Source organism: Borostomias antarcticus, assembly GCF_949987555.1.
Source record: "Borostomias antarcticus genome assembly, chromosome: 2".
In the NCBI taxonomy this organism is placed as follows: Eukaryota; Metazoa; Chordata; class Actinopteri; order Stomiiformes; family Stomiidae; genus Borostomias; species Borostomias antarcticus.
Genome location: NC_140235.1, coordinates 38,414,434 through 38,429,748, shown reverse-complemented (window position 1 = coordinate 38,429,748; position 15,315 = coordinate 38,414,434). Strand labels below are relative to the sequence as shown.

General features: G+C 47.4%; 1 protein-coding gene across 3 annotated transcripts; it reads right to left on the bottom strand.

Moving 5' to 3' along the window:
* Window positions 1-2,530: 2,530 nt before the first annotated feature.
* srek1 (splicing regulatory glutamine/lysine-rich protein 1) lies at window positions 2,531-15,315 on the bottom strand. Of its 3 annotated transcripts, none has more exons than XM_084456211.1 (12): window positions 15,108-15,315; window positions 14,868-15,001; window positions 12,685-12,794; window positions 12,345-12,539; window positions 11,940-12,118; window positions 11,635-11,765; window positions 8,753-8,861; window positions 7,521-7,634; window positions 7,098-7,241; window positions 6,681-6,752; window positions 5,999-6,209; window positions 2,531-4,233 (listed from the first exon to the last, which is right to left on the bottom strand). In XM_084456211.1, the coding sequence occupies exons 1-12, from the start codon at window positions 15,233-15,235 to the stop codon at window positions 4,075-4,077; spliced, it is 1,686 nt and encodes a 561-aa protein (XP_084312337.1). In that variant the 5' UTR covers window positions 15,236-15,315; the 3' UTR covers window positions 2,531-4,074. The 3 variants fall into 3 exon arrangements, with proteins under 3 accessions (XP_084312337.1, XP_084312338.1, XP_084312339.1); XM_084456212.1 differs by having other exon boundaries at window positions 12,345-12,536; XM_084456213.1 differs by lacking the exons at window positions 14,868-15,001; window positions 15,108-15,315 and adding an exon at window positions 13,173-14,807.

The window sequence follows — 15,315 nt, the reverse complement described above, 5'->3', positions numbered from 1 at the left end:
AAAAGGATAGCCCCTCGTACCCGAGCCTGGGGGGTGAGGACGAAACCAACCTACCCATACGACAAAGAAGAATATTCAACTGAAAAGCTGAAAAGCAATAGTCATCTACTGTATATCCCTCCCTCTCTCTCTCCCTCCCTCTCTTCTTTTCTCTCTCTCCCTCTCTCTCCATCTCTCGCTCTCCCTTTGCCTCCCTCTCTCTCTTTCTGTCCCTCTCTCCCTTTATCTCCCTCTCTCTCACCTCAGGCCCTGGCAGTGCCCCTGGGAACATCAGCAGCAGCAACGTTACCCAGAATTCCTTGCTGCTGGAGTGGAGCTCTGTGGCTGAGGAGGATTCCAGGGGCTTCCTGCTGGGATACCTCATCTACTACACAGAGAGCCACCCGGCCGGATCAGACAACGAGACGAGTAACACCAGGGTTTCTGACAGGGTTATACTGCTGGAGTTCTCACGTACAATTTGTACAATTACATAATCAGTTGTGTGGGCAACATTACGTTTTGGACAGGCCCAACCGTGCACCTGCACTGAACGTGAATACTCACTACATGTCATCCATCCAGAGCAGGAAACAGAGACTTCCTTTGGGAATCAGAAATAACTTGAAGGGCCATTTTCAGTTTCTCATACTGTAAAACCTGTTATTAGCATCGTAGCGACCGGAGTTTACAGTTACAGGGTGAGGTTGCGGTAGCTGTCATGCGTAGCTATTTCAACATCTCCTTCACCATGATTCACACCTCAGCATGTGGTTTCATATTGATAGCAAGTCATCTGCAATACTCATTTCCAGGGGATTTCCTGAACACCATTAGTCATATGTCACAATGTTTTCTTTTAACTCCTAGATGATTTTTTTGAGGGTGGGGGGGGGGATATGTTACTGAAAAGCTGGATCTGTTTATACTGTACACTCCCAGACAGAGATTTTAACTGTATACTTTTCACTGGCTGTCTTATTGGTCTTCTTGCTTACAGACATCACAGTGGACCCAGGGTCAAACCACTATGAGTTGGCGGATCTAAAAAGCGGCACAATGTACCAGGTTCAAATGTCAGCGTTCACCAAGGGAGGAGTTGGAGTTCGAAGCTCGGCTGTGTACTTTGAAACAACGCCACCAGGTTTCCAATCGTCACCATACGACCATCCGGTCACTGAAAAGAAAATGATCCAAATTTATTTTGCACCACCGCACACAAGAACCGGCCTCATCTGAACAGCTCTGAACTGTGTGACTTCCTTTCAGATCCCCTTCCTCTAGGTGGCGCTCTCGCAGGTCTGGCCGTCTTAGCCGCCGTGCTGATATTTGGGGTTCATCTCTTGTGCCGGTTGCTGAAGAGGTATATTACCTCATGACCTCATGAATTTGCTCCGTTATACGATCCATCATTAACCGTGGATTTGATTCTGGTATATAGTGTTCCGAGGCCATGTGGAACATGAAGACGAGGTTCTTGTGCTATTTTCAGAGTGAAGGAGGTCATTTGGCCGAGCATGCCCAATCCCAGTAACAGCCGTGCCATCCAGGGGGTGGAGGGGGTCTGTGGGATGGTCAGTGTCATGGACTGTAATTCTGCTACTGTATGTCTGTTCCATTGCCGATAGACCAAAGGCTTGAATGTACAGTAGCACTGTAGATCTCAGTCTAAGAAGATCATGGTTTTTGTTCATTTTACCCAGGAGCTTTTGGAGCCAATCAACACGCAGAACCTTGATGAGGAAGATGAGGGGGATTCCCACAGCCTACACATCATCGAGGGAGGGGCCGGCACCTCTAATGTCAGCGACCTTTACGGCAGCGTTGACCCAAATCTACACCGTAACCGAGAGTCAGATGCCAGCCTGGAGACCACCCCTCTGTCAGCCCCCGTCTCCACGCCCCCCTCAGCGCGCCTGGGCTGCGTCTCAGAGCGCCGACGGGAATTCCCCTCCGCCGCCACGGAGAGATCTACCCCACAGAGCCCCGCCGTGGTCTCCACGGAGAGATCTACCCCACAGAGCCCCGCCGTGGTCTCCACGGAGAGATCTACCCCACAGAGCCCCGCCGTGGTCTCCACGGAGAGATCTACCCCACAGAGCCCCGCCGTGGTCTTCACGAGCGACTACACCACCATAGAGCACTTCCAGCAGACCACGGCCACGCCTCTCCGCTGCCCGCCAGCAGACACGCAGGCTCAGCCTGGCCAATCAGAGGACAGAGGCTTGACATCGTCGAGGCTGGATTATGTGCTCCAGCCACTCCCCCCCTGGAACTTTGAAGAGATATCGTGAAATTGCTGATTGATACAGATTAAGGTTCAATATTCTTCTATGGCTGTGCAGATGTACAGTCAGCTGTAAATAGCTTTATTTGCTGCGGTCTGTAACACACGTTATGATAGACGAAGACATTCTAGAACAGGTATTGTAGTGTAGGCACGATAATAATAATTCAGATTATGAAGAACCCAGTGTAAATGTGAAGAAATTACATTGTTAAAATCATGTTTGAAGCAAAAGTCATTTTTATTGGATACCTTTGGGGGGGGAGGGGTCTGTGCAGAGAATGTCTTGTCAAATTCATAAATTTAGGAGAATCAATCACACACACAGAACCAAGCTATCCAAAACCATATTACAAAAACCTTCCAACCATTAACAGGAGCTGAGACATTATTTCCCTCTCATCACATCAGTAGCCAGCATGGACACGTAAAGAGTAAGAGTTCACCAACAACCTAAACTGGGCACATTTCATTTCTACAGTAGGCTATAGAATTATAAAAAAAGTTTTTTTTGTTAGTTTTTTGTTTTACATAACCCGTAAGATATCACTTATTCATACGGCCTACAGTCCAGTGGTTGAGTATCTTGACAATGTAAAAGTCTGTTCCTTCTGTCCAAACCCTTTATAGGAGCAGTACTGTATATATACACAAGCAGAACACGGCCAAGATGGATGCATGGTTCAATTCCTCCTGATCAAACCTTCACACGCCGTCATGAGTTACATTAACAAACAGCTAAACAAACAAAGCTTTGATAAAAGCTCAAATTCAAAAGAAAATACTGAAGCAAGGTACACATACTGGGGGGGTAGGTGTTCAAACTGCCAATGGGAACAAAATACTGAATTCTGATTATCATCAAAAATACAATTTAAAAGAATTTACAAATAAAAAAAATAAAAGATTTAAAAACCAATTACTTCATGGAATATCAAGAGAACATCTTGCCGTTTTTTTTATCCAAGACAACATTACTACCGATAAAGAATATCCAACACAACATATCCTGATTGCTTAACTAGATATATATCTTATCTTGACAATAAATCCATTTTTAATCTTCTCTATTTTATACAGTATATATTGAATTAGAGTGACGTTTGTACAATATCAGTCTAGGCACTTTTGAACTTGCCTGTGAAAGCTGTGTGTTGACTATGTCCCGTTCAACCTCTTTGTTGTGCAGTAGGATGGCATGCATGACTGAAGTGTGGTCTCAGGCTGTGGGTACTGACACTAGACATCTTATAATATATTTGTATACTCTACATGACAGAGGATTTTAGTCACTATACGACCTTTCAAATCATTTTGACAGTGGTAAGATAGAAAGGGTGAGAGACAGTGGAGCATTAACTGAGTCCTTTCATGTCAGAACCAAAACGCCACGAAAGGTCGTCGGCGGCACCAACACTCAGAAAGGAAACGGTGAAATAAATATGTTCATGTTCAACATAGTGCCCGTTGAAAAAAAGAGACTACATTAAAACAAGGTGTGCGTGTTCAGATTCCTTTTTACCATATGAATATCATATAACGGCAGGTTCACAGCAACAGGATAAGAGGACTGCATTCTCTTCTAGCTACACACTTCAAATGACGTCAGCTGGACTCGCGGCAGCTGGAAAGCGGCTCGATCGTCTGGAAAGAGGTTAATGGCAGAAGATTCTCGGGTTTTGGCACACTGCTGTGCCACTCCAGGGAACAGGTGTGTGTGTGTGTGTCCAGGTACAAGTCAGAGTACTGTTAACTGGGTAGTAGTTCAGTACCGTGGTATAGTTATGCCAGGGTGTGTGAGTGCCGTGTCACTTGGCGAACGCGGCCACGTCGTCCTCTGCGTGAGCGCTATGCCTGCCGTTGTGCTGGGCGCAGGGTGATGACGTCACCCCCTCGCTGGGCGTGGCCGAGCCTCCTCCATCGCTCTCGTAATCCTCCTTCTCCTCCCTGTCGTTGTCCCTGTCCACCTGAAACACCACAGCGGTCAGTCTACAGTCCAGTAACATACGCTGGCTAGAATGAATGGTAGGGCTGCACGATTATGACAAAAGATAATAATTGCGATTATTTGCTTCAAAATGGTGATTGCGATTAATAATTGTGATTAATAGGCCTATTTTGTATATAATATTAATATATAATAACCAAAATGCGACGTTGATCCCTTTCTTGCTACTAACTCACTGACCTCGTTTTAGCTAATTTTTTCACTACTCACGGCTGCAGGTAGGCTACTCTTGTCTTGTGACACTTGTCTTGACCTACTGCTATCTGTCTTCTCAGTGAAATTGCTGCGCACAGCGCACTCAGCGGGAACGCATGTGATTGGTCAGACAGCATAAGCGCCTGTGATTCGTCCGTGTAGTCCTAGCACACAATTCAAAGCAAAATTATTAATCACATTAATTGCGGCGGTCATAATCGCGATTTCGCCCAGACCGAATCGCCATTTCGTTTCACTTCGTTATTCAGTCTCAACAGGCTCCCATTGGGCGTCGCCAAAGGAGTCCTCAGCGATTAGTTCATCCCTTAACCAATCGCGTTCTGCAGTTTCAAAGGACGCATTCAAAGGACACTGATTGGCCTGGTTGGAATTCCAACCGAGAAATCACTCTGGACGCGAGCCTTTCCAGACCCTGAATCGCATTTCGAAAATGCCGATTCGGGCTCTGGAGCCCGGCTAGATCAGAACCTACTGGTGGATCACAGATCACCACCTTGAAGCTGGAGATGTTAGTTTTGTTAACTTGGTGAATTGGGAGAGAGCTGCGAAGTGAAGATAAATTAAGTTCCGTGTGTATCACGATTCGATTCGATTCAATTCAATATCGATTCGGTTAGTGTTACTAAAACCGTTTTTTTTTTTAGCTGTAACCTTAATTACATGACTGCCAAGTTATGCAACACATCAATACTAGGGCTGGGTATCGATACTGATTTCCAAAAATGAATGAATGAGTGAATCATTGAATGAATTAATTAACTATTCATTCCTTAATTAATTAATTAATTCATTAAATAAAAGATCGATTTTGGGATTCATGAATCGATTCTGAATCATTTGAACCCAGTCCTAATGAGAAACCATGTCTACGCTAGCCTCAGTGTGCCAGGAGTCGGAGAACACAGCGACAGAACATGGACCTACATGGACCTCTTCTAAGGGGACTGAGAGAATCTTCCACCACATATCCGGTGGCTCATCTCATCTAAAACCAAAAACGTTCCTCGCTAAATTACCTCCCCTTCATAGAAGATTTGTGACGTTTTTTTTTTTACAGTGGCTACTTTACGTCTGCTGTCTACACCAACCACACGACACTAGCAGTGGCAGGTCCTCCGTGCTCGCTGCGTGGGCCTGGAAGTAGCACCTGATTGTTATCAGTGCTGTGAGGCGTCTTAAACGTATCATGTTTTATCTATGGATCAGACTGATCTTAATCTGCGCTGGCATGTCTTGAGAAGTAGGCCAGCGTTCGCGCTCTGCGCTGCCTGCTAATCGAGACGGTGAGGCTCATGGTGACCAAGGCTGTGTTGATGGGAAAAAACGGCACAGCAGCAAAGCAAGGTGTCATTCAAATCTCTGATTGTCTTTTTTGCACAGCAGAACGGCTTCAGTTCGGTAGAGAGACTTGTTTAGGGGGACTTGTCTACGGGGACTTGTCTACGGGGACTTGTCTACGGGGACTTGTCTACGGGGACTTGTCTACGGGGACTTGTTTGTCTTCTTACCTTGATGGGTTTGGCCTTGCGCTCAATCTTGTCTTTCTCTCTGTAACTCTGCTTCTTGGCGCTTCGGTCCCGGCTGCCGTCCCTCACCCTGTCCCGGCTGCCGTCCCTCACCCTGTCCCGGCTGCCGTCCCTCACCTTGTCCCGGCTGCCGTCCCTCACCTTGTCCCGGCTGCCGTCCCTCACCTTGTCCCTCCGCCGGTCCTTCTTCCCCCTGGAAGAGAGCCAGAGGCAGACATGACAGTGAGTGACCTGGAGCCACGCCCAACGGCGGCGTCAGCAGACATTATCTCACACCAATCTCAGGGAGTGGTTCGCCATTTAGCTCGATAAACCCCGTAATGAGGTTATTTACGATCACAGACAACGGCCCATATCAAAACCTTGACAGACTGTGCGCTCTTGAGATATTAGTGCTCATTGCTAATGTCACAGCTAATCATAGAATGGATCTAGCCCCATCGTGTACTTAGCGGTGACATGAGCAATGGACGCCAATATCTGAGTGCACAATGTGTCAAAATGTTTATATGGACAGTTGTCTATGATTGTAAACAAGCTTCTAACAGGGCTTATCAGGCTAAATACCAAACTACTCCATTAAGATGTGTACAGGTGGTTTATTGGGGGTAAAATTTTGGGTGTAATGTTGAGTGGAACGGTCAGTTGTGAGGGATGAGATCACCTCTTGGGTGAGGGAGACCGGGCTTTCCTGCGAGGGCTTCTGGATCTGTCCCGACTCCTCCTCCTGTGCCCCCTGAAAACGCACACGCAGCATTAAACATCCACCGAGTTTAACTCCCTCTCCACATGTGGCTAGAACATCGGTTAGCCAAGTGTTGAGTTGATTTTAAACATGCTTTATAAATAAAGTTGACCTTGACCTTGAGTCCTAGACTACTTCCTATCATTAGCATAGTTGCCATCATTCGCTTCATAGAATCACCAATCTAAGCCTAGTAGACATGAAAACTATTACTTCTAACTTGACATTTAATCTAGACACAAACTTAAAATCATTAATGCTCCAATGAACGGTCTAGATTCTGCCAGCTGGCTGGGTTGAACAGGGGTCAGGCGGCGTGTCCGTGGCTCAGCTGACCTGATGGCGCTCCCGGAACCCAGGAAGCCACCGGAGCTGTTCGGGTGACCTTTGCCCTTTTTGTCCTTCTGTCTCCTATCCCCCTTTTCTTGAAAGCCATCCTCCTTGCCTCTCATTTTCACATCCTTGTCTTTCCGTTTGTCCCTGAGGGACACCGGAAAGTGTGTCACACACTTCCTTCTCATGTACAAACCGGCATGAACCAAATAAGGATTCAGCCACATCTCTATTGTAAATATGATTTCCGAAACGTATTCATGCACTTGCAAAATAGTGGGTCGCTACTTAACACTCAACAGTTGATTACAACTCAAGCTAAAATGTTTTGTCGGTGACATTTTCTATCCAGTGAAGTCACTAAAAGGCCTGAACACACAGAACAGTGTTGATGTTCTGACGGCAGGTGTGTGGTGTTAATGGTACCTGGATTTGGACCTGCTGCGTCTCCGGTCCCTGGGGGGGGAGTGTCTCTTGTTGGACACGCGGGACCCGTGGGACACGCTCACCCTGGGCGCCGGCTTCTGGGACAGCCTGCTCCTGCACGGGGACACAGACCGTCAGCACACAGACCGTCAGCAGACAGACACACAGACCGTCAGCACACAGACCTTCAGCAGACACACAGACCGTCAGCAGACAGACACACAGACCGTCAGCAGACAGACACACAGACCGTCAGCAGACAGACACACAGACCGTCAGCAGACAGACACACAGACCGTCAGCACACAGACCGTCAGCAGACACACAGACCGTCACCAGACAGACACACAGACCGTCAGCAGACACACAGACCGTCACCAGACAGACACACAGACCGTCAGCACACAGACACACAGACCGTCAGCAGACAGACACACAGACCGTCAGCACACAGACACACAGACCGTCAGCACACAGACACACAGACCGTCAGCACACAGACACACAGACCGTCAGCAGACACACAGACCGTCAGCAGACACACAGACCGTCAGCAGACACACAGACCGTCAGCAGATACACAGACCGTCAGCAGACAGACACACAGACCGTCAGCAGACACACAGACCGTCAGCAGACAGACACACAGACCGTCAGCAGACAGACACACAGACCGTCAGCAGACAGACACACAGACCGTCAGCAGACAGACACACAGACCGTCAGCAGACAGACACACAGACCGTCAGCACACAGACCGTCAGCAGACACACAGACCGTCACCAGACAGACACACAGACCGTCACCAGACAGACACACAGATCGTCACCAGACAGACACACAGACCGTCACCAGACAGACACACAGACCGTCAGCAAACAGCTGCGAGATCGCTCTGCTTCAATCATACATCCCGGAGTTAAGATGCACGCATCCAGATGTGTGTGTGACATGTATGCTACCGTTTTATTTATAGTTAATTTATCAGGGACAATACAAACAACATCTTAACAGGTTACAATAACATGAAACAGATGTGTTGTATATACTGTAGGGTTTCTAGCCAAGGCTAATTTGCAACCCCTGGTTAGGCGTTTTTACTTTAAAATGGTTACTACATCATGGCGGCCAATGCCTAAAATCTAATCTGCATAAAGAGGTCAATCGCATACCACTGTTGCCAGTATTAATAATCATCCTAGACAATCAATGCAACGAAGCTCGGAGCCCACCTCTGTCTGGAAGTGGACCTCTTTCTCTGCGTTCGCGAGCGGGACCGTGAACGTGTGCGAGACCGCCGGGACCGTCTGGACCGGCTGGAGGAGCGCTTCTTCTCTTCCTCTGAAAACACACCGTCGGTATGATCACATGAGCTCCAGGCTGGTTCACCACACCATCAGTATGATCACATGACTCCAGGCTGGTTCACCACACCATCAGTATGATCACATGACTCCAGGCTGGTTCACCACCATCAGTATGATCACATGAGCTCCAGGCTGGTTCCCCACATCATCAGTATGATCACATGAGCTCCAGGCTGGTTCACCACATCATCAGTATGATCACATGAGCTCCAGGCTGGTTCACCACCATCAGTATGATCACATGAGCTCCAGGCTGGTTCACCACATCATCAGTATGATCACATGACTCCAGACTGGTTCACCACCATCAGTATGATCACATGAGCTCCAGGCTGGTTCACCACATCATCAGTATGATCACATGAGCTCCAGGCTGGTTCCCCACATCATCAGTATGATCACATGAGCTCCAGGCTGGTTCACCACATCATCAGTATGATCACATGAGCTCCAGACTGGTTCACCATGTCATCAGTATGATCACATGACTCCAGACTGGTTCACCACATCATCAGTATGATCACATGACTTCAGACTGGTTCACCACACCATCAGTATGATCACATGACTTCAGACTGGTTCACCACATAATCAGTATGATCACAAGACTCCAGACTGGTTCACCACATCATCAGTATGATCACATGACTCAAGGCTGGTTCACCACGTCACCACATCATCAGTATGATCACATGACTCAAGGCTGGTTCACCACGTCATCAGTATGATCACATGACTCCAGGCTGGTTCACCACACCATCAGTATGATCACATGACTCCAGGCTGGTTCACCACCATCAGTATGATCACATGACTCCAGGCTGGTTCACCACACCATCAGTATGATCACATGAGCTCCAGTCTGGTTCACCACATCATGATCACATGACTCCAGGCTGGTTCACCACACCATCAGTATGATCACATGAGCTCCAGGCTGGTTCACTACACCATCAGTATGATCACATGACTCCAGACTGCTTCTCAATCACTGCACATATCCCTGCACAGGCTCAAATTAGTTTTAAATGCCACAAAAACAAATTAATGGAAGGCAGCCATTGAAAGATATTTTAAGTATTTTGGTATATGGTTGGACAGTAAATTGGACCTTTTGGTCATTTGATCTACACAATCTTATATAGAGAATAGGTTATTTTCTTGTTTCCGTTGAGGCCAGAAAGAAAGCCTTCTGAAGCCGCTTGAAGTGGTGCAGCCACTTCTATATGTGTCAAGGTCAAGGCAGCTTTATTTGTCACGTGCAGAGATGAGGTGACGAGGTGACCCAAGCGGCGTCTGGACTCTCGCGCGCCATTTTTATTTATTTTTTTAAAGATATTTTTTTAGGGCTTTTCAGCTTTAATGGTATAGGACAGTGTAGAGAGAGACAGGAAACAAGGACATGCGGCACAGGACCCGAGCCGGGAATCGAACCCGGGTCCGCCGTGCGAAGGACTAGCCTTCATATGGTGCGCGCCTTACCCCCCTCCCGCGCCATTGTTGTCAGACGTGTCTCTGCCCGTCCACCGTTCATAGCATGAGATTTAGACCAATACCAACCAACACCAGCAGAGGGCAGTAGAGATCGCTCAAAAACCTGCACCGCTTCCTTCACCACGTGGGAGTGATTTATTTATTTGATCTGTGATTAATTATGAAGATTTGCTGTATGAGGCATCATCTACGCAAAAAAAAGGTTGATTCTGCACTGTTGTGCTTTACAGTATTACAAGGGCCAAGACATTGCAGATGTAAGATGAAGAAAGATTCATAAGCGTGTCAATTAACAACAATGTACTCTTTTGTATACGGTGACCTTGTATGCATTGTGGGGGCTGGAGTCCCAGACGTGTTTATTGAACGAGGAAGTGTGCGGGGGGGAGGGGGGGGGGGGGACATGAGACAGACGGCCTCTGTCTGGAGGGACGACGACAGCGAGAGGAAGTGACCGACCGCTGACCATGTTAGGGGTGTTTTCATAACGCCCGACCCCCGTTGCCTTTCCCATGACCCCTCGCCCGGGTTTGTACAGTACGAACACGCTGAACGGACCGCGCTCCCAAGAGGCTCTGCATCAACTCTTCGTATTGTCTCTCTCCATGCCGTGTGATCAATAACAAACAATGTTATGCCTGAAGCCACAGAGACTGAAGACTGAGCTTTGGTCCACAGCGTCCACCATTCATTGTAATGTGTATGAGATGGTGCAGCGGCCTTCTCTATACAGGTTGGCTATGCAAAGGCGGCTACATTGGTATGTTTTTATTTACAAGGCAACCCTGGGTAAGTTGCAAGCTGCTGCTTTAAGAAAGACGGCTTTCTCATACTGGGCATCGTCAACCTCCTCACAACCTGAAACATCTTCTCTGCCTCATCTTCTCCGACTAGAGGTGCGGGTGCCATCCTGGCGATGGGTGCTTTTAACGAGGGTAGATGTTTCCACTAGGCTAGTGTGTGTAGCTGTGCTAGTGTACGGATGATGTTTTAATGTTTAATGATGTTATCTCCTGGCTAAATGAAGAATAAACATTACAGTTTACCCCATTTATGTTGACATGTACTTCTACTCTTAGAAACGTGTATATGCTGCTTTGCTGCTTTTGTTAGCCGGGCTCTCCTTGAAAAAGAGATTGTAGCTCAATTGGTCTTTTTCCTGTACGGTCTATAGGACACCATTCTGGAGCACTGGCACACGAGACCCTGACGTTGAGGGTATCCCAGAGTTCCAGAGTGTGACCTCCTCCTACCTGGTTCTATGGCCGCAGCGATGGTGGACTGGGCTTCCCTCACTCTCTTCATGACGTCCTCTAGTTCCTTGGCGGCGGCCTGTGGCGTCAACTCTGGGGGCTTCACTATGGCGTTGTTGGAATGGTTAATTCTGAAAAACAACACACACTTACACCTCTTTAACAATAACACCTCTTTGTAGCTTTCATCTTATGTGGGTCGCCAATGTGATTTTTCAACACAATACATTATTAACAGGATTTGAGCTCATATTCCCAGGAAGGATATGTTTGAACCAAGCAGTGGGTAAGCAGTGAATGCATACTTCAGGGGTCTGTCGCCGAACATGACCCCGTTGAAGGTCAGGGCTCTGGACACCGACTCCTGGTTGGCGAACTCTACGAAGGCGAAGCGCGTGGGCTGGGTCTCGTCCCCGGCCATCCGCACAAACTTCACATCCCCCACCGTCTTGAAGAACTCCAGCAGCTGCTCTGCAGTGGTGGTCTGTAGGGGTCAGACAACCCGGACACGTTACACGCCGATCGCGGCTCATCGCCGGTCACCGCCTCGAGCCGAGCTGGACGGACGGGTCGCGGCGTCGGCAAGCGACGACGGTTCCGAGTACATCGGGGCCGCCTTGCGCGGTACGGACACGCCCCCTCTGCTTGCGCAGGTAAAAATGTAACGCAGGTCGATATGATGCGCCCGCTGACTCAAGCTTCCAGGTTACCTGGGAGTTCAGGTTCCCCACGTAGACGGTCCTTCGGATCTCGTCCACCTTGGAGGGGTCCACGTTGCCCATGAGGGGGGGCTGGGAGGCGGCGGCGCCCGACAGAGCCGCCGCGGCCGCCGCGGCATGGTCCAGGACGGCCGGCAGCGCCACCAGGTTCCCCACGGGCAAGCTCAGCAGCGGCGGCGGCGGCTGCTGCGCACACACACACACACACACGCGCACGCACAAACACACACACGAGAGCCGCTCAGTATCCCTGCGGCGGCGATCTCAAACGTGCCTCGCCGCCATTTTGAGAGCGTGCGAGGATGCGAGGTAAACGCTACGCTGTACTCACGGCCTGAACGGGTGTGGGGATGGGCAGCAGACCCCCGCCTGGTATCAGACTGGGCACAGGGGCGGCAGGTGCCAAGAGAGACAAGGCCTTGCCCTCCTCTGGTATCCTGCCTGTAGAGAGGAGCAGGAGTTAGCGTTGGTAGTGGAAGGGATCTTCCCTCTGTCTCTATGTCTGCACAAATAGCCCAGTATTCTAGAGAGAGAGAGAACATAGCCTTCCTCATACAACATAGAGCTCGACTGGCTACAGATCGACTATCTATCAGAGCCCGTGGTAGTGGTGTACACACTGGAGGCCGAGCGCGGTCTCCTCTACATCTCAAGCTATGCTTCCTCACTCAATTATCCCTGGCTATGAGCACACACATGTTAAACATGACTTCAGTTCACAAACAAAAACAAAATCTTTTTTTCTTTTGTCCTTTGTCTCTTTTCATAAGATCAAAAAACAATGCAGAGAATGAGTTAACACTTTGAGGTATGGGTCACCTGTACTGGAAACATATTGGTCAAGAACCATACGATATCAAGCATGGGCGCTTTTCCCCTGGGGCGATCGTTTCGCAGTGTTGGAAAGGTGTGCAACACAAGACAACCGTTCATGATGGCTGCATCACTAATAGCACACAGAACATCGGATACAGAAAAGAAGAACATTTTTTAAGAATCTTAGGAAATTCCCAAATGTTAACCAAAACTTCAATCTCCTGGATAGGAAAAAAAAGAGGAGATCAGAGGCAAGATGCATCTAAAAAATAAATATTTCCCCACAGCACCATGACTTGCTACAAATAAACAGCAAAGCCTCTATGCGCCTTGAAAAACTAAATTTCAAATGAGAACACTTTGGACGCTAGACATCTCTCATATAACGGCATTGAGAAAGTAAGGCACAAGTTAACTTTAAGACACAGCCTTACTTTAAATGTCCCCTGGCATCAAATTTCAAATAGGGTAAAAACAATCCTGATGGAGATTAAATGAGTCTCTGTGCTATCAAATAAGAAGCCCTAACCTTATCAACAAGAGCAGAGACAGAGAGTAAAATAGTGTTAGTCGTCTTCATGGCATCCAATGTGTGATACACATTCCACCTTGGTAGCAAAGCAACCTGGACAGAATTTAATCACACACAAGTTGCAGCTGTGGAAGTAGAGAGAGAGGGGGAGGGGGGAGGGGGGGACAAAAATAAAGAAATAAACCAAAACAATAGAAAACAATGCTACAAAAAAATATGCAATAGTTTACGGTAAGAAACGGTAGTTTCTAGAGAGAGCAGACAGAGGACAACATGGGAAAGTATGAAAATAAACAAACCAAAAGAAAAGAAAAATAAATGAAAAGAGACAAGGTGTCCATCTTGGAAGGCTCAGCGGGCTATTCTCCTGGTCACTTCCCCCCTTGAAGGCTGCGTTGGCCCCATCGGGGAGAGTGGCTTGGAAAACAATGCCTGATTCAGGCTAGTGTAGTGTAACAGCTGGCCCAGTCTAGGCATCTGATATGCACACATAATCACACAGAAAAAAACATACAGAACCAAATTAATAAACTCAGTAGCCATCCTGCACCAAGTCACGAGGACAAAAGCATTTTAAGTGAGAGAAAATCAGTCAATTAAGGTGAAACCACTTTTAACAGTCAGGTACATTAAAAGACCAACAGTGGTTCCAGGAGAGAGAAAATGTAAAAATTAAAAAACGAAATGAAATGCAAGAGAAAAAAAGACGAAGTTAGCTGTACTGTTATAAAAAAATAAAATAAAAATAAAAAAAGTCCTCGAAATACAGTAACTTTATCTTGAACTACTGTAACGTTAACTTCAATCATGTTACCCAAACTAAATAGCACATTAGTTATAATATCTGTATCTGACTATGAAGTAAAGTACCTAACATCCTACTGTGGCTAATAGTAGATCTAAGCCTGAGCATTAACCTCGCAATGAGAGAATACCATGCAAAGCCTCAAAGCGAAGTGAACTACATTCTGATCTGGGGAACAATGTTTAGGTTTCATCTCGAAATCTGGAGGCGATCAATGCTCAGTGCTCTAGGCCTGTGTGCCACATGCATATCAAGGAACTGTGATTCAGATAAAACACTATGACAGAATAGTACCTTGACAAAAGAGTTACAATTCATCACATCTCATGAATGAGCATATGCTTAGCCAGCCCATACTCACCTTCAGCGCATGGGACTACTATCAAAGCTCTGTCAATAAAAACTGTGTTGGTTAAATGCTGTGCCACACCAACACTGGAAGGCTCTCGATACTTTATGTAACATACTTTGGACGAGAAAGAGAGTGGTGCATTGCTGTAAGAGACAGAAAACAAAAGAGAAAAATAGGTTAGTGCAGTTCCAGCTAGGCCCCACATCCTCGATGTTGCCTGATAAAGCCTGCCGAGATGAGTGCACTTACTCCGGCGGATAGAGCCTCAACTCCTCGATGTCCCCCAGAAAGCCGAATAGAGTGCGCATTTGCTCACTACTCACAGCAGACGACAGATTGGTGATTTGAACTACAGCGGTTCCCGGAATTCCGCTCATTATCAGAGTTGTATATTGCTAAAGATTATTTAAAACAAAATCTTTTGAGGATATGTTATTCTGCCAACGACGTTTCACTC